The sequence below is a fragment of the Zootoca vivipara genome, chromosome 1, assembly GCF_963506605.1.
Source record: "Zootoca vivipara chromosome 1, rZooViv1.1, whole genome shotgun sequence".
Lineage (NCBI taxonomy): Eukaryota > Metazoa > Chordata > Lepidosauria > Squamata > Lacertidae > Zootoca > Zootoca vivipara.
The window spans coordinates 9,737,462-9,761,707 of NC_083276.1; the positions used below are offsets into that span (position 1 = coordinate 9,737,462).

At 46.4% G+C, this 24,246-nt stretch overlaps 1 protein-coding gene across 4 annotated transcripts in view; it reads left to right on the forward strand.

The window, feature by feature from the left end:
- Window positions 1-24,246, forward strand: part of SYNE2 (spectrin repeat containing nuclear envelope protein 2) — a 233,425-nt gene that overhangs the window by 190,764 nt on the left and 18,415 nt on the right. For 2 of the 4 annotated variants that reach the window (XM_060271437.1, XM_060271442.1), the window contains exon 91: window positions 114-595. In XM_060271437.1, the coding sequence (XP_060127420.1) occupies window positions 114-417 (304 nt within the window). In that variant the 3' untranslated portion in view covers window positions 418-595. Of the gene's footprint in view, window positions 1-113; window positions 596-1,317; window positions 1,513-2,573; window positions 2,700-5,401; window positions 5,555-9,316; window positions 9,476-10,084; window positions 10,255-18,622; window positions 18,786-19,023; window positions 19,212-21,182; window positions 21,334-21,454; window positions 21,638-22,293; window positions 22,432-22,964; window positions 23,160-24,246 lie in introns of those variants that run through there. The other 2 variants (XM_060271444.1, XM_060271433.1) reach the window with 2 other exon arrangements.

Below are 24,246 nucleotides of genomic sequence, written 5' to 3' on the forward strand. Positions count from 1 at the left end.
GTCCATGGGGTCACGAAGAGTCGGACACGACTAAACGACTAAACAACAACAACAGTAGTAGTAGTAATAAGAATATGCTACATGACTGACCAGTTAATCTCTGACCACTTCAGGACCATGTTTCTCTCCAAACTCACCCTGCTGAAGGAACAGTGGCAAAGCATTGTCCGGGCGGCTCAGCAGAGAAAGGGCGAGATTGACAGTCTCGTAAAGCAATGGCAAAAATTCACAACTTCACTACAAGACATCAAAAAGATCCTCATGCACACAAGTGGATTCGTGGCTGCTGTGGAGAGTCAGAAGAAGTATAGTCTACACCAACTCAGGAATCTGAGTCACGACATCAAGGTTAGGCCTCCTCTTCCTACAACCAGCGAAACAGATAGCATTGCATTTTTAAAAGATCAAAATTGCTAGTGCTTGGAAAACTTAAAGGGGACTCGGCATCTGTTGGCATCCGTTACACTAGGGGTGGGCAGAAGATAGCTTAGAATCTAGGTGGTTTGCAGTGTAACTGAAAATTATTTCTGACTCTCAGTTGTCTTAACTATAGCAATAACTGAAAATAATTCCCCCTATAAATTGGGTTGCTGAAATAGAATGCTTGAGGGGAGACCAAGTGTAGAGTCTTTTTTTATATATATGGAAGGACTCAAGAGGTTTGTTTTGGTCCTGATCACAAACTCCTGGCAGCTTGTTCCTTAATTATTGGAGAATGCCCACCAAGTTAAGTCATTATTTTGCACACCTGGCTCCAGTTGGTGAACCTCAGGGTCCTAGGGAAAAATAAAGTAGATTCCACAAGCTTTAATTTTGCTCACCCCTGCGTTAAAAACTGACTTCCTCCCCCCCCCCCCCATAAAGCAGTGGATCCCGTTATTCTAGCTACCTCTAATATTAATTCATCTCTTTTTCTCCAAGGATGGTACAGAATCTCTCTTGGTTCAAATCCTGACTCAGCCACAACGTTCTCAGGGTGGCCGGATGTTGAGGCCTGCTTTGCACACACACACACACACACACACACACACACACACACACACACACGGTCTAACCTACCACCAAGAGTTGTGAGGACAAAATGACTGAGAGGGACCCCACACATTGCCTTGAATTTATTTGTGGGCATACAGGGAGTCAAGGGAGAATGATTATTTCTAAGCATTTCTGTCTTTTCAAATCTGGTATATAAATATTAGGCATTGTTATCGTCGTACAAATCCTGTGGAAACGAGACCGAGAGAACATTTTAAACAAAAACTCTCCAAACAGTGGTTCTTAAAAAGGATTGGGCATGTTTTCCTGTTTTCTTTTTAGAAAAAGGAGATCCTCCTTCAGAGGTGGCAGACCAAGCACTCCTTAACCTTGGCGGCCGGGGAGAAGTTACTTGACGTGGCAAACCCCGAGGCAAGAATTGCCCTACAGCTCAAGATGAGGCATGTGCAAGAGACCTGGAGCAAAACCCAGCTTCAGCTGGAGAAGATCAGAAAGCAGCTTCAGCGCACCCTGCAGGTATTTAGCATAAGAGAAGACCCTAGCGAGAGTTCGGAACCCCCATATTCCTATAAGGGAGTTTCCAAGCTGGTGTTGATTCATCTTGAGAACAGGATGAAAGCAACATGTACATATAGAGACACAGACCCATCACCAATTGCAGAACAAAGCTTGTCCCTATACACTATAATTATAGTAAGGTAAAGGTAAAGGGACCCCTGACCATTAGGTCCAGTCGTGACCGACTCTGGGGTTGCGCGCTCATCTCGCATTATTGGACGAGGGAGCCAGCGTATAGCTTCCAGGTCATGTGGCCAGCATGACAAAGCCGCTTCTGGCAAACCAGAGCAGCACATGGAAACACCGTTTACCTTCCCGCTGTAGCGGTTCCTATTTATCTACTTGCATTTTGACGTGCTTTCGAACTGCTAGGTTGGCAGGAGCTGGGACCAAGCAACGGGAGCTCACCCCGTTGCAGGGATTCGAACCACCGACCTTCTGATCAGCAAGCCCTAAGCCCTTATAGTACTATACTGTACACTAATTAAGGAATTAGATATTGGGGGGGGCACCACAAAGGCATTAGCACCACAAAGGAATGCCTACCTTTTTTAAAACAAAAAACTAGCCTGTGTGGCAGGGGATTTAAAGAGTTCAGGACATGGGTGTAGCTGGGGGGGGGTCAAGTAAATCAATAAAAATAACTGAGGTTCTGCCCCCCCCCAACATGAAGCCTGATGCCCTGACATAAATCCTGGCTTACGCCAATGGTTCAGGATCTGAATCCATTCCTATTTTGCTGGCTCCTGAGATGTTACAAAGGCCTGAGTGTTTGCAAGTGTTTGCAAATAGTCCCCAAATCCTGAATGCTTCTGACTTTTCTTACACTAGCCCTGGCTTGGATGCTGAGTTGGGCAATGAGGCTCTACCTCTACGCACCAAGTTGCCCTGTATAGTAAAGAGGACAACAAAATAGCTCAGGGCTTAGGAGTTACTAGCTTCGTCCATCCTTTTAAGCAATGTCTACTGGAGTCCATTAGCTCCCTTCATGTCTTGCTTTTTCCCTCTTCGAAATACAGACCTGGGAGAGCTGCAAATGCCAAACTGAAAACTTGGGCAACAGGCTGCAGGAGCTGAAGGCAAGAATAAAAGACCCTCTTCCAGTCCAGCATGCTGAGCTTCAGGCCACCAAGGAACACGCCAAGGTAAAGAAGACCCTGAATTGTCAATTACTTCCCTAGTTTAGCTTTTAAAACCCAAAGATGGTTTCTCTTTTGCATTTACAACCCAACCTTTTCTCCATTGAGCTCAAGGTGTTGTACATGATTCTCCCTCTCTCATCCTCAATGAATTCCCACAACAACCCTGTGAGGTAGGTTAGGCTGTGAGAGACAACAACTGACCCAAGATCACTTAGTGAACTTCATGGCCGATTAGGGATTTGAACCCTGGTCTCCCAGGTCCTAGTCCAGCCTTACTGCCCAGTGGAGCGGAAGCCTCAAGTGCTTCTGGGAAACGGGCTTCCTCTTGCCTGGCCGTTGACTTCCTAATTTCTACAGGAGCCTTTCTCTTCTCATTTGTTTTTGTCCTAGTAAATTTATGCAAGTTGAATGATTCGAGGCAGCTTTCCCTAACCTGGCGCCCTCCAGATGTTTTCAATTACAGCTCCCAAATTGTAGCTCCATAACATCAGGAGAGTACCAGGATGAGAAATGCTGATTCAAAAGAATATCCACACTCCCAACTCCTGATGCTCTGAAATAGCGTTGGAAAGCAGGTTGGAGCCCCATGCTGGGCCACTGTAGAGCTCATGTTCGGGTGGCGCTGTGATCTAAACCACCGAGCCTTTGGTGCTTGCCAATCAGAAGGTCGGCGGTTCAAATCCCCGCAACGGGGTGACCTCCCGCTTCTCTGTCCCAGCCCCTGCCAACAAAAGCATACCAGTGTGAGTAGGTAAATAGGTACCACTGCGGTAGGAAGGTTTCTGTTTCTGTGCCCTCTGGCTTCCGTCATGGTGTTCTGTTGCTCCAGAAGCGCTTTAGTCCTGCTGGCCACATGACCCAGAAAGCTGTCTCTGGACAAACGCCAGCTCCCTCGGCCTGAAGTAAGATGAGCACTGCAACCCCATAGTTGCCTTTCACTGGATTTAACCGTCCAGGGGTCCTTTACCTTATTTGTGGAGTTACAACCTCACCTCCCCCCTCCAGTATCTGGAGCCGTTCTGTTGCTCTCTTTTGCCCCTTAACACCCACACAGTTCTGTTGTTTGTAAGACAAAAATATGGACACCGAAAAATAAGTGTAGTCTGAGGCACTGGGCAGACTGTTTGCAAGTATTTAGGGGGAAATGGGTTCAAAAATGCTCTATGGCTCTCGATTTGCAAATGAATCCCATGCAGATTTACAGCCTGAGGCTGCTGCCTTTCATGCCCTTTCCTTGGACATCTTGAAGTCTGTGGGGAGTTACTTTCACAACAGTGGCCGGTGTTTTTTTAAAAAAGTTTCCCACAGTGACCAGAGGTCTGCCCTGGTCAGACCTCACCTGGAGTACTGTGTCCAGTTCTGGGCACCACAGTTCAAGAAGGATACTGACAAGCTGGGACGTGTCCAGAGGAGGGCAACCAAAATGGTCAAAAGCCTGGAAACGATGCCTTATGAGGAACGGCTTAGGGAGCTGGGTATGTTTAGCCTGGAGAAGAGAAGGTTAAGGGGTGATATGATAGCCATGTTCAAATATATGAAAGGATGTCATATGGAGGAGGGAGAAAGATTGTTTTCTGCTGCTCCAGAGAAGCGGACACGGAGCAATGGATTCAAGCTACAAGAAAGAAGATTCCACCTAAACATTAGGAAGAACTTCCTGACAGTAAGAGCTGTTCGACAGTGGAATTTGCTACCAAGGAGTGTGGTGGAGTCTCCTTCTTTGGAGGTCTTTAAGCAGAGGCTTGACAGCCATATGTCAGGAATGCTTTGATGGTGTTTCCTGCTTGGCAGGGGGTTGGACTGGATGGCCCTTGTGGTCTCTTCCAACTCTATGATTCTATGATTCTATAAACAACACTAGAGGCCTCCTGCTGCTGCTGCTGGAAAGTCCATTTTCTTGCAGCGTCATGGGAGTGTAGCTTTATGGCACGATAAATTGATCTAAATTGTTGAGGTGACACAGAAACACTGCTGCTAAGCCTTCAAAGCATGTTTCCTTCCCATCCCCCACCCTTAAAATGGGGGGGGGGAGGAAATCCTATATACAGAAACAGGTAGGTAGCCGTGTTGGTCTGATGTAGTTGAAACAAAATATTTAAAAAATCCTTCCAGCAGCACCTTAGAGACCAACTAAGTTTGTCATTGGTATGAGCCTTCGTGTGCATGCACACTTCTTCAGATACCTGGTAACTGAAGAAGTGTGCATGCACATGAAAGCTACATACAGGAAGAAGTTGTAGTGGACACGATTGGGAGGATCTTGCTTCTGAGTAGACATGCATAGGTTTGTTCAAGCAGCAATTGCATGAATTGCATGAACAGGACCCCAGCACAGATTCTCTCTCTCTCTCTCTCTCTTTAATTTTATTTTATTTTATTTTATTGAATTCCTCAAACATCTCAAGAATGTGGGATGCAATTACTGCCACTTTCTGAAAGTTACAACTGCAGTTTGCAAGGATAAAGCAGCTTGCCCCAGTGAGTCCCCCCTCTTTCCCATCTAGTCACACAGGCTGCTCCTATATGCAAATTCCTCTCCTCCACCTCCTCCCATTTCCCTCCCCCCCCCCTCCTACAGGCCAATCATAGGATTAACCAAAAGGTTTGGAGAAAAATACACACACACACACATCTCTCCCAGAGCTTACTCTGAAAAGGTCTGTTGTTGTGTCGTCCCCCCTACCCCCTTTGGTTTTTCAATGAAGGAGCTGGAGAAGTCGCTAGCCAACTGGAACCAAAACGCAAACAAACTTGGCAGCATGAAGGGCCTGGCTCACTACATCCTTGCGGAAGATGTGACGGTGCTGAAAGAGCAAGTAGAGCATTTGCACAGACAGTGGGAAGAGCTCTGCCTAAGAGTAAGTGGCTTATAGGGGCAGGCGGTTGTTTCTTGGCTGGGCTTTCTGAAGGCAAGTCTGGGGAGGCAGGAGGGAACCTTGCAAGCCTTCCAGTTTTGCACAAAGAAGCACAAGAGATTTTGCTTGGGGGGGGGGGCTGCGGGTAGTGTTTTTCTTTCTCTTCCTGAAGATGTGTTTTTTGTGGCAAAAGTGTGCAAAAGAACTGCCCCCTCCTGTGTTATTCCCCCCCCTTCCACAAAGTTCCCAGGAGAACTTCAGAAAACTTTTTAAACTATTTTAGAATGCAGCAATACAGGGAGAAGCAAATTGAAATCTAGGGTTGTTTTTTTGTTCAAAGCTTAAGTACATATGCAAGTGGTGAAAAGGTATTACAGTGTTCAGAGCACCTGGTATTTTCGTAGTTCTCAGGTAGCAGGCAGCTCTTTCCAAAAGAAGCTTAACTTTTTGAAATTTAATTTCAGAGAGAGATTACATCTGTGAATGCACTGCAAGCAGATGTTGGATCCCTATTCACGTAATTTCCCCTGCCCCCACCCCAAGTAGTATTCATGCAGTTCTAAAGCCATATGCCCCTTTGAACTGCATTGCATTTATTTGTTTGTTTTATTGACTAACTTAAGAGCTGTGCAAAGGAACGAGTCAAGGCATAAATAGGAAACCAGGCACAGCAGAACAGGTTGATAGGAGAAACTGCTTTTGAGCTATTTAAGGAATCTACTAAAGGCAGCCATGCAGAGGAAGCTAATCTAGGCCCACCTGGATACTAGAGCAGAAGGGCCAAAGCATACATCCATTGGATGGGAGTTTTGAGGCCACCACTGAGAATGCTCTGAGTCTTGCAAATACTAGCTGATTCCCTTCACAGCAACTGGTATTCAGAGACATAACTGCTTCCAACCATGGAGGTACAGCAGAAACATTTTGTCCAGCCCTCTTTTAAGCTATCCAAGCTGGTGCCCATACTGCTTCTTGCGGGAGCAAATTCCATAGTAACTATTCCATAGCTTAACTATTCTAGCCATAGGAGTGTGCTGCTGCTATCGCTGGCTTAGTAAGGTAATATTGCTGGCAGTAAGCAAATTTTAGCCTCTTGTTTCTGCTGTGAAGTAGCAAATTCTTTAGCCAAGTCGTCGCCAACCTTGCACACTCCAATTCTTTTGGACTACAAATCCCATCAGCCACAGCCAGCATGACCTTGCCACTGGGGACTAGTAGAAATGGTTGGCAAAGACCAGCCCAGACAATTAGAGTAAGGTCACCAGATTTTTTTTCAATGAATCTGGGGACACACTTAAACTTCAATGGATTTTGTATGGGGACTGATTTGTAAATCCGGGGACTGTCCCCGGGAAATGGGGACGTCTGGTAACATTAGATTAGAGGGGGGGATACGTGTGTGTGTGTGTGTGTGTGTGTGTGTGTGTGTGTCTCACATGCCTTTCTATAGGAAGCAGTGTTCGAAACTCCATTGTTCTAGGCACATTTTGTGACAGGGAATTTCATTAGCGCGGGCAGCTTCTGAGCTCTGGGCACAGTACTGCGCCTAAGATATCAGATGAAAACTGCAGAGTGGAAGGAAAGGAGGACCTTTTTCTGGCTCTGCACTTCCAGCTACTCTCTGAAGACTGGAGAAAAAACCCTCTTAAGAATAAATATTAGGGAGGTGGGCAAGGGAAGGACTAGACCATATAAAAATGAACACAATATTCTAGCTACAGTTCATTCATTTTCAGCTTTGTATTCTTGTTATAAAAATAGGTACAGGTAGATAGCCGTGTTGGCCTGGCGTAGTCGAAACAAAATAAAAAAAAAAGCAATGGGTGAGGAAAAAGCAATGGGTGAGGTGGCTAAAAAATGATGATAAAGATGTTAAAGCCATCTCACCCTTTTTGTAAGACCAATTGCAGTCGTTAGCAGTCGTCAACAGGTTTACCACAAAAGTCCCGAACAATCCTGGCAACTAAGGTGAAAATATTTAGTTCGTTAAAACGTTTGAGGTGCAAAATCCAGCAATTAGCATGCCCCACTTGCTTTCTGAGAGATCAGCCTAAGCCGGAGTGTCCAACAGAAGCATATTGTGTTGAAAACAATTCACAGAAAAGGCCGCAGACTCTGTAAGTATTTAAAAGCTAGGCAGTGCAGCTGTCCTGGAGAACCATGGAATTAACCAGCCAGATGCTCCCGCTAGAAGAGAGAGGAAAACTAATGGAGCAAACACAGTCGGGGCTGGGTACCAGGAGGTCAAGGGTTTAGCACAGGCAGGGCTAAAGTCACTGTCACAATATGGAGGAAGACATAGGAGCTCAGAGGATGGAAATGCAGGTTACCAGCGACACACCTGCTGCTGAAAATGGCAGCTGTGTGCCTGCTTTAACTTGGCATCATTTAACATAACTTATCCTATGTTTGTTTTATGAAAGGGTTTCCGTAGTGTTCAGAAATATTACATTAAAACAAATCAAAATATATGGGGGGGCAGCGCTTTGTAAGCACAGTAAACAAAGAGGAGGGAAAGTCATTGATCAGCTATCAATGGATGCCCGGTTGAGAAGAGATGTTTTTAATTCCCAACAGGTACGCATTACTGAGGGTACCTAACATAGCAATGTAGGAAGCTGGGTTTTAGTAAGACCACAAGTTCATCTAGCTCAGTTCTGTCCAAACTGACTGGCAATGGCTCTCCAGGGTTTCAGAAGGGTTTTCTCCACAAACTCTGCCTAGAGATGCTGGGGATCAAAACTGGGGCCTTCCTCATCTTGAAGAAAGACAACTGTGATAGCTCAGTTGGCTAGGGCGTGATGCTGATAACACCAAGGTTGCAGGTTCAATCCCTATATGGGACAGCTGCATATTCCTGCTTTGCAGGAGGGTTGGACTAGATGGACACAAGTGCCCCTTCCAGCTCTACGATTCTCTGATTCTGTCATATGCCTGAATATGATGCAACATAGTGAATGTTATATGTTTCCCAACACCTACTCTATATCATCCCCTGACTGGGGATGGGAGTGGGGGGAACACACAATGGTTTATTGAAAAAGGCTAGGATTTATTCATCATGTTTGACGTTGGCTATGTCAATAAACCATAGTTGGTCCTAACCATAGTTTGCCAATTTCAAGTCAAAAAGAAACACTGGTTAGTTGTTAATGGAAATGAAAGTTGCCAACATCCTCCTTGCAGTTTCACCAGAGAAGGAGAAAGGAAGGAAAAGCAAATGAGTCTGAGGTTCATGCAGACCAGGTCACAGGCACCAGGGGAAAGCTTACCTTGTGCTAATCATAATTTTAAACTCAAACCAAGGTTTGAGCTTCCAGATGGATGACAAAACTATGCCAGAGGGAGAATGCAAAGCTCATGCACATTACTCTAAACTGTGTTTTAGCATTTCAGCTGATATTGTGTGCGTGGAACATTTAATATTTTGTGTGTTCGAGTTTCATATTTTGCTAATATGAAAAAGGGTGCCCCATTTTGGCAACTGAAAGGACTGGTGTCTCTGTGTGAGGAAATCTGCTGTTTTCTGGACCTCCTTTACATCCCATTGTTGTCAACAATCTGAGTTGCCTTTTATTAATGGGGAAGATAAAAATTTTCCAGCAAAGTGGAGGAATCGATTGCTTGAGAATTCTGCCTTTTCTAGCCAAGCCTGTTGACATCATTTATTGTGGGAAAGAAACAGATGCATATATTCAGTCTTGAGTTTGGGCTGCCTCCTGAGATATAACAAAAGGCAGCTGTCATGTATATCCTCTTCCATAGGTTTCTTTGCGCAAGCAAGAGATCGAGGACCGGCTCAATGCCTGGATTGTGTTCAACGAGAAGAATAAAGAGCTCTGCGCTTGGCTGGTGCAGATGGAAAGCAAGGTGCTCCAGTCAGCCGATGTCAGCATTGAAGATATGATAGACAAGTTGGAGAAGGTAGGCAGGCGTTTTTGCAAACTCCCAGCAACAGTCTAGCAAGTGCTTTAGATAAAAGGAGGACAGGCTTCTCGTGTTTTTTGCTTACCTGGGTGTTCCAGGGGGAAAACACCCCCAAGATCCTGATCCACACCTGTAGGCTTCAGATGTGCTGATTTGAATCACCTGCTTTTCCCATAATGTGCTGTTCTCTAGTCTTCTGCGATGAATTGCCTCCAGGCGACCAAATAGGGAAGTTCTAGAAAGCCTAGTGGGAGTGGATCCCATAGTTTATCTTTGCACAGTGCAAACATCCCTATCAAGTCCAGCTTCCATTAGCCAACACTCCAGTGGCTTCTGTCCAAAAGTGAATGGTGTTCTGCTCACCTGACATCTAGTTGATCATGTCCCTGCTGCATATTAGGAGGCAAAGAGTGAGGCTGGCATGCAAACACCTTGGAAGTGCCAATCCTATGCTTTTGCATTGCATCTACCTCTCTGCCACCTCTCTCTCAGTATCCAGCAGCCACCCAACAAAAGTCACACTGCCCATTACTGTTTTGTTCCATGGGGAAATCTCCTTTTTTGTGTATAATAACATTTGCAATTGTTATTGTTATTATTTGCTAGGACTGCATGGAGGAAATCAGCCTGTTTAGTGAAAACAATCTAGTCCATCTGAAGCAAATGGGTGAGCAGCTGATCAAGGCCAGCAACGAGAGCAAAGCCGCTGAAATAGATGAGAAACTCAACAAGATTAATGATCGCTGGAAGCATCTCTTTGATGTGATTGGAGGACGGTAAGGAAGGAAAGGCTGCCCTTTGTGAGTTCGGTTGGGATTGGAAACAGAATGTGGTGGTGATTTTCACAAAAGACTCATGCAGAGACAGCAACAAAGTTCTCAGGATGCTTGTTAGATGTTTGGATAAAATGTAAAGAGTGGATGCAGCAAATGCATGCGTTGCATACAGGTGCCCTCATCAGAGAGGTGTGATTGGTTTCTGGACAGCATATAGTCCACTGCGAACTTATGAATATAGGATGCTGCTTTTTACCAAGTGAAACAATTTGCCCATCTCATTCCTATTCGGTGATTGGCAGTGGCTCTGCAGGGTTTCAGGGGATGGTCTTTCCCAGACTTACCTGGAGCTGGATTTGCCTCTGCATCATGGGTAGACTTGTGCTCAGTTTCTGAAGCAGGATTCAGATATTTGGATTTGGAGTAGAAGCCCTGAAATTATCTGTATATTAAAGTGGAGCGAGATGTGTTTGCCTTTGCCATCATTTTGTGCAGAGAGGTTCTTCCATTTGCACTTGACTTTCCACAAGCTTTTTTTTTTGTGGTATTCTTTTCATGGCTCATTAGAGTTTCCCTGCCAAAGCCTGTATCTTCTTAATTTGAATATGATTCACATGCTTTAACACAGGCTTCCTCAACCTCGGCCCTCCAGATGTTTTCCGAGTACAATTCCCAGCATCTCTGACCACTGGTCCTGCTGGCTAGGGATCATGGGAGTTGTAGGCCAAAAACATCTGGAGGCATAGCTGCCAAGTACCCCGTTTTCCCCGGGAAACCCCTGTTTTTACTTACCTTTTCCCGGCGGTCCCCCGTATCACTTCGTCTCCCGTTTTTCTCCATTATTTTCTCCTGCCGGCGGCCATTCCCCCCCCTGATTTGCCTTTCTATGAGCACCAAAAATGGCCGCCGCCGGCTTCGAAAGTTGCGTCTACGCATGTCCGGAAGTGCATAGACGCTACTTCCGGTGTTGGCGGCAGCCATTTTTGGTGCCCATAGAAGGGCAGAGCGACACCGGAAGTTGCGTCGACGCAACTTCCGGTGTCACGCAGCTGCCGGTCCCGGATTCTGCAGTCCGGGACTTGGAAGGTAAGTCTGGAGGGCCGAGGTTGAGGAAGCCTGCTTTAACACAATTCCCAATATATTATGGCAATGCACCACAAGAAGTCCTCTGCTAGCAGTTGTGCAAGAGTTCATTAATATGTTTTCCCCTTCCATTCATGGTACAGTGGTACCTCTACTTACGAATGTTTCTACTTACGAATGGAGCTCCGTCCACTATCTTGGATGCGGTTTAGATAGGATTTTTTCTACTTACGAATTTTTAGATAGGGTTGCTACGATTTATGATTTTTTTCTCCCAATGCATTCCTATGGGATTCGACTTACAATTTTTTTTGACTTACGAATGTGCGTTCGGAACACATTAAATTCATAAGTAGAGATACCACTGTACTTCAGATCCAACAGTGCATTCCTATGTACAGTGGTCCCTTGACTTACGAACTTAATCCGTTCCGAATGCACATTCGTAGGTCAAAAAGTTCGTAAGTCGAAAAGCGGTTTCCCATAGGAAAAAAAATATTCGGAAAAATTCGTAAGTCAAGGAAACCGCATTTAAAATTCGTAAGTCGAGGAAACCGCATTTAAAACCGCCAATGGTTTCCGTTTGGATGTAGAAAAATTCCTAAGCATGCGGCCATTTTTCACGTTCGTAGGTTGAAAACTTCAGATGTTGAGTAATTCGTAAGTCGAGGGGCCACTGTATGTTTATTCAGGAGAAAGCCCCATTGAGTTCAGTGGAGCTTATTCACAGGCAAGTGGCTATAGCAAGGATGATAAAAAAACCTATGTTCCCCCAGAGCTGCTGGACTAAAACTCCTATCAGGCGCTGCCGTCAGGGTCAATGACCAAGTTTCCTGAAGCACAGGATTCTAGCCTAAGCTATTCTTGGTTATAGTAAATGTTCAAAATACTATGAATCTTGGCATGTGTATTTACTGACAAACTTCATGAATATATATAATTATCTCTTTCTTTACCTTTTGGAGGTACACAAATGAATACTCGCCCTTAACATTTAGATGCTCATGCATGTCCACAGTTATGCGTGTGCCTTGAGTTTTTGGAAGTTCGACAGATTTGGGATTGTTGGAACTCACATGTCAACACTGACCTGCTTGTCAGATTTCAGACAATTTCATATTAGCAGGATTGTCTACAAATGCCAGATGATTGGTTGGGTTCTATGTGTTTTGCCATAACGAAATGTTATAGTTAACCAAACCAAATTGCCATATATCATTTAGGCATCATAATATGGCACAATGATAGGTGCAGGCGTATTGTGGATGCATTTCGGTGGTAGCAAAACCAGTTCAAAAACTGTTGTCAAAACAGCGTTGTAGTAAACAACTTGCTTCACCTTAAACCAATAAGCGGGCTGAGACAGATGGGCAAATTAGGTGAGCTCTCCATTTAGCCCTTTGACATGCTTCTCATAGTTCATGGAGACAAGCTCGGCTTTGCCATATGGCACCAGTTGCAAGGGGCCTTTTGGCGTTTCCATTGTGCCTATAGTCGCTTGGCTTGTGCCGCTCTCAGAGGCTTTGTCTGTGCATGCAAGCAGCTGGAGTAGGCTGTGCGTCTAAGCAGGAAGAGCTCCGGGAACTCAGTGCATCTGGGGAACAAAACAGCAGCAGCAGCAGCAACAAAATAACATGCAGACATCTGCTCGCATTTAATTGTGATAAATGCAAATGAATTTCTGGGGTGCTTCTGAAAGACTGCTTCACACAGCAATGTTTGGGATTCTTCTGTGGGTCGTGGGGGAGGGGCCGTCTGGGGACTTGTGATGGCATACCAGATTAAAAGGGACTATAACCAACTGTTCCAGCCTCCTTTGGATTTGCATTAATTTCTTGAGCCTTGCCTGCATGCTATAATTCTGCCCTCTTGCATTACACAGTAAGTTAGCTCCTCTGAACCAGGAAGGCAGGAACTAGACCTATCTTTGCCCTATCTTTGCAATGCATTTAGCAAAGTGTGATAAACAGCAATGGCTCCTCCCCCTAAAGAACCCCAGGAAGTGTAGTTTCTTAAAGGCACAGAGCTGTTATGAGACCCTTATTCCCCTCATGGATTTACAATTCCCAAAGGTTTCACGGGAAGGGGTGGTGGTTAAACTACTCTGGGAATTCTGGCTTGGCATCCCTGACAAATGACCATCCAACCTCTGCTAAAAACCTCCAAGGAAGGAGGCTGGTATTCACAAGTGGGAAGAGTGCTGTTTTGGGGCTTCCCAGGGGCATCTGGTTGGCCAAAGTGAGAACAGGATAATGGGCCAGATGGTCTGACCCAGCGGGGCTGTTCCCCAAAAGACAGACGCAAGTTATGTGGAAGTTATGATGAGAGGGGCCTTTTAGGAGCGTCTCTGTGTTAGGTATTCTGTAGTAGTTCACCTGAACTGGAACAATAGCAACCTAGACAAAATCTGCGCCAAAACAGGTGGTGCCTGATTCAACAGGTGGTGTCTGGGGCAAGGTGGGGTTGGGGGGGGGAGCTCTGTCTTGGCATGCTAAGCTTGTAAATAGCCACACACTTGGCTGTCTGTAGCAACTGCACACACCATGGCTGAAGCCCAACCGCAGATTGTTGTTCTTAAGTGGGAGAAGGTTACTTAAACGATATGCAGCAAGGATTTTTAGAACTTTCTTTGAATGCTACTCTGTGGGTGGACAAAAGGGGTAGATAAAGGAACTATTGTTCTTGCTGTATCCTATGGAAAGTAGGGGGTAATTTTTAAAGAAATACTTATGTTTCCCCAAGATCCCAGTTTTTGTCTCCCTGCCTTGTTGGGTGCTCAATTTAATTAAAAAAAATGGCATTCTAAGTGAGTTCATTAAACTGCATCAAGCTGGAATGGACTGATTTGCAGTCTGTGTGGATGGCAACCAGATCCTGCCATTTGATCAAATGAGAGATAGTGTAATAGTAGCATGGTGCTGTTTGAATATCTCCTAGCACAAGAGGATAGCTCAGTCGGAAGAGCATGGGGACTCGGCTATACAGCTGCAAATAAAATGTTTTAAGTGTGTTTTAAGGGCAATATGCGATGTGACCCTAGATGGGGATGGGGAACCTTGTGGAAAATTCAATGTGTTTTTAAAAACGCTTTTTAAAAAAGCATTTTCAGAACTTTTTTTTTTAATACGTATGTAGATTCCACCTGTGACTCGTAATCTCAGGGTTCTGGGTTCGAGCCCCTTGTTGGGCAAAAGATTCCTGCATTGCAGGGGGTTGGACTAGATGATCCTCAGGGTCCCTTCCAATTCTGCAATTCTGTGATCAGCTGTCTATGTGAATCACAACTCTCCATCAAGTGGTTGACATGTCCTTATCTCAGCCTCACAAATTTAGATTGATTTTTTTTTTGGTGTGTGTGTGTGTGTGTGTGTGTGTGCAGAATAGATGGACATGGTGAGAAGCGACAAAGAAATATCGATCTTCCTTGGTGGTCTCCCACGTCTTCAGCAGAGCATTATGCGGTTTGATTATTTCCTTGGTTTTCGTAGGCCAGTTTTCAATTTTCAGTTTCAGGCCTGTGTGTGTGTGTGTGTGTGTGTGTGTGTGTGTGTGTGTGTCATTTCTCTAAGAGATATTACACCTCAAATCGCTTGGCCTCATCAAATCCTGAAAGACCCCCACCTGTTTTCGAAGGGGTTTTCCATATGTGGGTAGCAAACTTTTGAAAGGAGTGGCATGGCGGCTTCACGAGGTCCAAACGCGGAGCCAGGGTGGTATTCACTCTCCAGCAGCGTGATACAGTGTGTGAGTGTGCACAGGCTCTGATTCTCTGCCCGGGGGCTTGGAGGAGGAGGAGAAGGAAGGGAAAGGTCTGTGTGCTCTTTTTCTCTCTCGCTCTCATCTCTCTTTCTCTCGATGGGAGATATTGAGGCATCAGTGTTAAATAGGGCAATCGCAGAAGAGAGGGAGGGGTTTCCTCTTCCCCGAGTGCTCAGCTCAATCGGATGCTATCCCTGCAGTTTTGGACTGATAAGCTGAGGAATGGTTCTCCCTTATAAACAGTAAGTGCATTTTTTGGTACTCGGAAGGGTCCAGTCAGAACAAGAGACGTGTGTCTCTGATGTGCGGTCGCTGCCTGCAAAGGGGGGGGGGGAGGGAGGGAGGGATGGACTCTGTCCTTCCCAGGATGGATTGGAGATGTGTGTGTGCACTTTGCCTTTGACAGAAAGGACTGAGGAGGGAGATTGTGGAGGCAGTAAGCAAGGAGGATAAATGGCATTCAGGGGCATCCCTCACCCGCCCCCTTTGTTAAAATTAACTGTTTGCTCTCCACACCCGCCCGTTGGAGGAGGAGATTAGTGCGCTATTGGGGGGGGGTAAATGAATGGAACGCGTGTGATGCTTCTGGTTATTTTCTGCTTTATACCTAAAGCTCTGCTTTTTGTTGCATTTTGTAATTAATGTTCTTAGTGGGGTCCATCCACACAAAGGCAGGAGAGGGACGTCGCCCGTGTAGGCACTGCGGAAACACATTAACCTTACCTCTTAATTAAAAAATAACATCAGGGCCTGCTTTCTAGTGATCTGTACCTTCTAAACCTTTCTGCATAGTCTTCGGATCCAATTCACCGGTCGTATCTTTTCAAGATCGGAGATGCAATTATGCTCTGTTCTGGTGATTAACATTGGTGTTTTCATTTCACCCCCTATTTATCAAACCTAAATAGTATATTGACCACCTGCCTAGGATGATGTTTACACTGAAATAAACATGCATTTCCTTCCACTTGCTTTTTATTCTATTGTCCTGTTAAAAGAAAAATGCAGATATTTGGGGTTTTCTAACGTTTTAGCATCAGCACTGACAGATAGGAATTATTTTTTTTAATGCACAGTTCAAAAAGGCACAGTGCAGTCTTCGTTGTTTGACGTTCTGCTACCATGTCAGCTCCAATCTGATTTGCAAGGTAGTCATTCAGACCTGCTCTACAGTGGCTACCACAGGCCTATTGCTAAAAGTGGTTGCAAAAAAATAACCAGGGCTTAAAATGTTGGACTGGCACTAGAGAGACCTCAAGCAGCAGGGGCCAAACACCAGGGTCCTTGTGTCTCATGAGAAGGGGGGACCTGACAACAACAGATTATACCCCTCTATTGTACCTTTCCCACCCAGAAGGGATCTATTACTCTCTCTCTCTCTCTCTCTCTCTCTCTCTCTCTCTCTCTCACACACACACACACACACACACACACACACTAAAGGACCAGTTTAAGCTTGCTAGTTAGATTTTGGAACCTGTATTTGTCTTAGGCTTGTTCCCTGTGTTTGGCTGGAAGATGATGCTTTAGGGACCGTACAGCCAGTCACTGAGGAACATTGCACTTCAGTGCTCTTAGAATCATAGAGCTGGAAGAGACCACAAGGACCATCCAGTCCAACCCCCTGCCAAGCAGGAAACACCATCAAAGCATTCCTGACATATGGCTGTCAAGCCTCCGCTTAAAGACCTCCAAAGAAGGAGACTCCACCACACTCCTTGGCAGCAAATTCCACTGCCGAACAGCTCTTACTGTCAGGAAGTTCTTCCTAATGTTTAGGTGGAATCTTCTTTCTTGTAGCTCTTGCCTTTCTGAAACCGGTCGTCCAACATGCCATGTTTGTTTTTCTTCCGTTTTTTACATTTTACAGTTGGAGAAGGGATGGCTGGTCTGATGGAACCACAAATGGCATATTGTGACAAATTAGTTAATTAGGCCGACTTGGCTGCAAAGGTATTTAGAATTACAAAAGTAAGCAGGGGGGCGAGTAAAGCTGTAGACACCATGCTGGTTCTTGCTTTTGGGGGCAGCGGTTTCCTTTGGAGTTAACGAAGCAATTTCATCTGCAACAAACTCCTACAAGATGGTATTTGGACTCTGCGGCATTTATTGCAAAGTCTGCATCCTAAGATCTGCTCTTTTGTAATCCATGCCAGTGGGGCAAGACGGAGTGGGGGGGGGGGTCCGCTATGTGTTCAAAGAGCTGGGTATTTCTACCCATAGCTGCTGCATCTGCAACCCTAGGCTGCATTCCGATGCACACTTACTCTTGCGTAAACATGCATCATTATGTGATGCCAATAAAGGTTTGATGATGATTATACCGAGTCAGACAATAGGTCCATCTAAGCTCAGCAGTAGCAGTTGAGTTTCAGAAGACGGACATTCCTACCCTACCCAAATATGTTGTGGTTTGAACTAGGGACCATCTAGCAACGAGCTACAGCACTTCTGATACGTTACAACTGCAGAATGCCATGAGCATTATTGGCGCTATATGAATGGTAATCGTTCTTCCTGGTGGCCTTTATGCATCCAGATTATCTCCGATTGCTTCCAGACATTCCATTTGCTGAGCACTTACCCTGATTCATTTGCACAAAGTGCGCAGGGAGGTTGGAGGTCCAGCTCCGAGGGCCTTCTGGTGGTTCCCTCACTTCGAGATGAGAAGCTACAGAGAACCAGGCAGAAGGCCTTCTCGGTAGTGGTGCCTGCCCTGTAGAGTAGCCTTTCATCAGAGGTCAAACAGATAAACAACTATTTTACTTTTAGAAGACATCTGAAGACAGCCCTGTTTTTTTTAAAAATATTAATGGTTCATGTTTTACTGTGTCTATATTTTTTGGGGGGCAACCCAGTCAGATGTGTGGCACATAAATAATAAAATTATTATTATTATTAAGCATCCACAATTCATTGAGCATGCATTCTGTTTTGTATGTGTGGAGGTTATACAGCATTGCTTAAGGCAGGGGTTCCCAAACTAAGGCCCGAGGGCCGGATGCGGCCCAATCGCCTTCTAAATCCGGCCTGCGGACGGTCCGGGAATCTGCATGTTTTTACATGAGTAGAATGTTTCCTTTTATTTAAAATGCATCTCTGGGTTATTTGTGGGGCCTGCCTGGTGTTTTTACATGAGTAGAATGTGTCCTTTTCTTTAAAATGCATCTTTGGGTTATTTGTGGGGCATAGGAATTCGTTCATATTTTCCCCCCAAAATATAATCCGGCCCTCCACAAGGTCTGAGGGACAGTGGACCGACCGGCCCACTGCTGAAAAGGTTTGCTGACCCCTGGCTTAAGGAAATGTTATATTACGCTTTCCAGTTCATTTTCTTGTTAGTTTCCTTATTGCAAAAGGTGTGATTTCGTGAAGGATGGGGAAGGGGGCTGCTGTTCAAGACTGGCCAGTGCTCTTCAACTGTGCAACCTGGTTTTGCTGGTATGTGATGGAAGGTGCATGAATATCATCACTTGGCCTTGTTTTACAACCTTCTCACATTCTTTCTGCCTTTTTGTCACCCCAGGGTGAAGAAGCTGAAGGAGACCTTTTCTTTCATACAGCTGCTCAACAAAAACATGAGTAATCTTCGCACCTGGCTGGCACGCATTGAATCCGAGCTTTCCAAGCCTGTTGTTTATGACACCTGCGATGATCAGGAGATAAAGAAGAGACTTGCAGAGCAGCAGGTAAGGTGGAGCGAAAAAAAAGAGATGGGCAAAGGCTTTGTTTGTTTGTTTCTGTGTTCATTTATTCTATTCTATTTTAGAAATCTGGACTGCTTAACATTTATCTAAGCGGTGTACAATATGACGTGGGAACCACCCACTGGTCAAATGGCCTGACGTCATAGTGTTAAAGCTGGGATTTTTTTTTGAAGAGGACACTATTACATATAACAGATTTTTTGTTTGTTTGTGGTTATAGGATCTGCAGCGGGACATTGACCAGCACAGCCCTGATGTCGATTCTGTCTTCTGCATCTGCGAGGTCTTGCTGAATGATTCCGATGCCTGTGCCAACCAGACTGAATGCGACTCCATCCAGCAGACCACAAGAAGTTTGGACCGCCGGTGGAGAAACATCTGTGCCATGTCTATGGAGAGGCGGATGAAGTGAGAGGCATTTCTCCCGCTCTGTTTCTGGGAGGAGGGGTGGAATGCCTGTTGTTTAAAATGAACATTTTATTTGGTTCTCTGGTTTAACGTTCACCGTTACCTATCAAAAGGCCCAAGGAATCATTCCTGAAAAGGATGTGGTTGCATGGGCAGCCTTCTGGAGAGGAGATCAGTGGCAGAAGGGTCTAGATAGCAGGATCATGTAATGCCAGAGATGGGGAAGATGTGGCCCTACAGATGTTGCTGGACTTCCCTTATACAGTTGGCTGTGCTGATTGGGGGGGGGGTGATGGGATTTGAAGGCCAACTAATTCCTAAAGGCTGCAGGTTCCCCGTCTCTGACACGGCAGGTGATGGAAGCGGTTTCTTTCAGTATGAGACGCTGCTACTGGGTCAGAGCAAGCAATATGGCCTAGGTGGATAAACAAGGGGGAGGGGATGCACTCTACCCCTGAGCTAAAAATGGAAGGTCCCTGTCAGAGGTTCTTGTGACTACTCTAGAGTAACAACGCTCCGCATGCTTGTCTTTCAGCAGTTTTTATTAGTGCAGGCTATTTACAGTGAGCTGGGTATGTACAACATGTCTGCTCAGTCTGATGCAGAATCCGGCACTGAACCGCCCCTTGACTTCTTCCAGCATAAGAGTCTTGGGACAGCAAACCTCCTTCCCCTCCTTCTCCTGCGTAATTCCGGAACCGGAGGAAAGGGTCTACGCTCCATGTTTTCCTTCTCCCCCCTTTCCCCCCCCTCTCTCTTCCTCCCTCCTGTGTCGCAGGGGCTCTCCCATGCTGCCAGAGCCATGGCCCTCTCTCCCCACTTCCTGACTGCTTTCCTCAGCGTCCTCGCTGCCATTGCTGCTTGGGGAGGAACTGCTTCTGATGATAGGGGGAGGTTCTCTATAATCTTTTCCCCTTATAGTCCACAACTAAATTCCTGGCATCTCCAGCTAAAGAATCTCAGAAGCAAATTAGGGGAAAGACCACTCCCTGACACCCTAAAGAGCCCTTGCCCTTTGACAATATTGGGTTAGATGGGCAAATTGCCTGACCTTTTATGAAACAGCATCCTATGTTCCACGATCAGGACTCTGTGTGTGGTTTAGTGCTATGAGAACACAGAAGAAGCGCAGGATGTGGTCTCGGGGCCAGAATTCAGAATCTTAGCTTTCTTTTCTTTTAAAGGCATGTGTGCAAAGAGTCCTGCTTGATCACCCATGTAGACTGGCAACCTGCTCTCACAGTGGTCCACCAGAGGATCCAACGGGAAGCCCACAAGCAGGACCTGAGTGTGACAGCACTCTCCCTGTTTGTGATCCCCAGCCACTAGCATTCAGAATCATATTGTAGTGTCACTTGTAGCCATTGATAGCTTGTCCTCTGTGAATTTGTCTAATACCCTTTTAAAGGTATCTGTATTGCAACAACATGCTTGAAAATATCTGGGCAGCGTATATCTTAACCATATAATAAAATTGCAATGATGTTGTCACGCTGTAATTGATGTTGTTTGCATAGCTACCACCCCCCCCCCAACTGCTGCTGCTGTGGGAGGTAAGAGGGGGAAAGCCTGCATTTCAAAATGCAATCTTCCTTCTCTCAGCAGTGGAGGGCAGAGCAAAGGGGAGAAATCACTTCCCAGTGATGTGGGTCGCTGGCATTTACTGTGGGGCTGAAGCACAGGGAGCTTGGCGCAGTGGCTGGCAGCTGGCATGGTGAAATGACTCTACCACTATGCGCCACACTCTCTGTTTCTCAGCCCTCTCCCTCTTGTGGTGCTGGGAACAGAGAAGACCACCAGAGCTTCACCCATGCCACCTCACCAGTTGACACTGCAGAGGTGGGTGGTTTGGGTGAGCTGTAAGGGGAAGGGGAATTGGGCAGGCTGTGTAAAGTCTTCAAGGTTCCGGAAGGTTCTACATGAAGTACACTGAGGGAAAAATGCTGCTGTTGCTGCTTGTTTCCCCTTTAGGATTGAGGAAACGTGGCAGCTCTGGCAAAAGTTCCTGGAGGACTACTCTCGCTTTGAGGACTGGCTGAAGACAGCGGAGAGGACAGCAGCGTATCCAAACTCTTCGGAGGTTTCGTACACAAATGCCAAGGAGGACCTGAAGAGATTTGAGGTAAACATCCTGCTTTTTGTTGTTGCTTTCCCCCTAGAATTCGTTTCTTTGAATTCCTGAGCGGTGCCAGGTATGAGGCTGCTCGTAAGAAAACAAAGGGTTGCCTTTTTTTCCACCTCAGGCATTTCAGCGACAAATCCACGAGCGACTGACCCAGCTGGAGCTGATCAATAAACAGTACCGGCGGTTGGCCCGGGAGAATCGCACTGATTCAGCCAGCAAGCTGAAGCAGATGGTCCACAAGGGCAACCAAGACTGGGATAACCTCCAGAAACGCGTCACGGCAATTCTCAGGAGACTCAAGGTAACCGCAGACTGGCTGTGCCACGGTTGTCAGTTTTCAGGTGAGGGTAGCTGATGGGTTTCAAACCCTCGATGAAGACAGGCTCCAGCAGGTTGAGCGGATAGTGGGTGCAACAGTCAAGAAAGCGGTTTCTGCACATGCTGTAGAGGGCAATGAGTGGCAGCAGAGCCGGGGCTTCCTTTTTCCTCCTCTGGCCTCCGGAGTGCCTCGAGGCCACCCGTCAGGTTCGCGGGGTGGGTGTGGAGTCCGGCCGCTCCCTGGTTGCTGCACTGGTGGCCCCCAGTGTCCGGGCGGTGGCGGTTTTGGTTGCTTGGGAGCCCTTCCGGCAGCTCCTGCAGCGCTGGTCACTTTCAGGAGCTCCGCGGCTCCGTGCCGACCGCCATCTTGCCTCACCGGAAGTCCACAAGGCCCCCAGAGATGCGCCGCCTGCGGCATTCCGACCGGAAGTGAGGTCTCGGCATGTGGCCGCGTGTCACTGAAAATGGCTATGCGTGTCAGTGTTGACACGCGTGTCATAGGTTCGCCATCACAATCTGGAGTGGAGTTCCTAAGGCAGTTGGGTGGCACCCTGTACGCCTCCTTCCGGCAAGCAAGCAGCAGTTTTGCTATGTGCCTACTGTCACGTCGACGTATTTGCTTTCTGTGATTTCCTTCAGCACTTTACCAATCAATGGGAGGAGTTTGTGGGGACCAAGGACAGCATCCTGGTGTGGCTGACCGAAATGGACCTGCAGCTGACCAACGTGGAACACTTCTCAGAGAGCAACTTGGATGAGAAAATGCGGCAGCTAAATGTGAGTATTGATTTTCTTTCTTCTTTTTTTAAAAAAAAGCTGAGTTCCACACTGCCCCTCAGTCCTATAACATCTGCCTGCTTCCTGTTTGGATATATATCCCTGGGAAATTTGCTGCAAGCCCTTTAAGCTTCCTGCCATCCCAAAAGAAGGAGTGGAAACAAAGCTACCTTTGTTTGTTGGAGTACTTATCCTCTGAACTTAGATGTCTCTCATCTCCAATGAGGACCAACCATTCTTCTCGGTCCCAACTTGTGGGAGGTTCCAGCAAGACTATACAGTGTTTTTTGTGTGCGTCATGGTTCTCCCCCCCTTTTCATATTGGCACCCACAAGACTATTATCAAGATAAGACTAGCAGCACAGCACCCCATTCCCGTGCCCCCCCAAAAAAACACACTGACTGTATATATGAGGAATTGGCTTAAGAATCCAGGCCTCAGGGAGAGGGGTGAAACATTCCTATCCAAAAGGGGAATTAACCTGATGAGTAATGCTGTATTTAGGAAGCATCCTTGCCTGTCTTCCAAACAGTGTTTCCAGCAGGAAATATTGCTAAACACTGACAAGATCAATGAGCTTACTATGTCCGGGAAGCACCTGATTCAGAAAAGCGAGCCTTCGGATGCTGTTGTGATTGAAGAGGAGCTGCAGGAAGTCCACAGATACTACCAGGACGTGTTTGGCCGTGTCTCCCGATTCCAGCATAGACTGGCATCCTGGCCCCCGGTAAGAGCTATCAAGATTGCATTCTTAGCATAGCTGCCAAGTACCCCGTTTTCCCCGGGAAACCCCCGTTTTACTTACCTTTTCCCGGTGGTCCCCCGTATCACTTCGTCTCCCGTTTTTCTCCGTTATTTTCTCCTGCCGGCGGCCATTTTTTTCTTTCTGATTTGCCCTTCTATGGGCATCAAAAATGGCCGCCGCCGGCTTCAAAAGTCGCATCTACGCATGTCCGGAAGTGCATAGACGCGACTTCCGTGTCGGCGGCAGCCATTTTTGGTGCCCATAGATGGGCGGAGCGACACCGGAAGTTGCGTCGACGCACTTCCTGACATGCGTACAATCGACTTTCGAAGCCGTCGGTGGCCATTTTTGGTGCCCATAGAAGGGCAAAGCGACACCGGAAGTTACGTCGACGCAACTTCCGGTGTCACACGGCTGCCGGTCCTGGATTCTGCAGTCTGGGACTTGGAAGGTAAGATTCTTAGCTTTCTTGTTGGTATCTGCTTGCATGCAAGAGGCGGAATAGACCTACTGGGTTCCAAGAGCAAAAGGCCTTAAGGAAGCACTCCCCCCCCCCTGAGTTACAAAGAAAGGCATACTCGCTCGTATGCCAAAAAGCTTTAACCGTGCTCCCAGGCCATAGTTTGAGGGGACATGGTACGGCCACCTTGCTGAATCTCCAACTAGACTGTCTTGACTTCCATGATGGAAGAAATGCATAGTAAACTGTCAAGTCAGGACATTGTTCCATCCAGGTCAGTTCTACCTAGCCTGGCCTTCCAGGGTTTCATACAGGAGAGATTCCCAGCCTTAACTGGGAGTGCTGGAGATGGAACCTGGGACCTGCTACATTCCAAAGGAGTTTCTCTATCACTGAGCTCCAGTCTTCTTCCCCTAAAATAAATGCATTGCGTAATATTAACTAGTAATACTTGTGTGCAGAATGTAAGGGCCCTTGGACTAGAAGACCCTCAGGGCCCTTTCCAACTCTACAGTTCTGTGATTCTATAATTCTTCCTTGTGTGGCTGTATGAGACTCTATGTTCTGGTCCTTCCCACTTTGAATAATTTCTGCTCCAGCTTCTGAGTG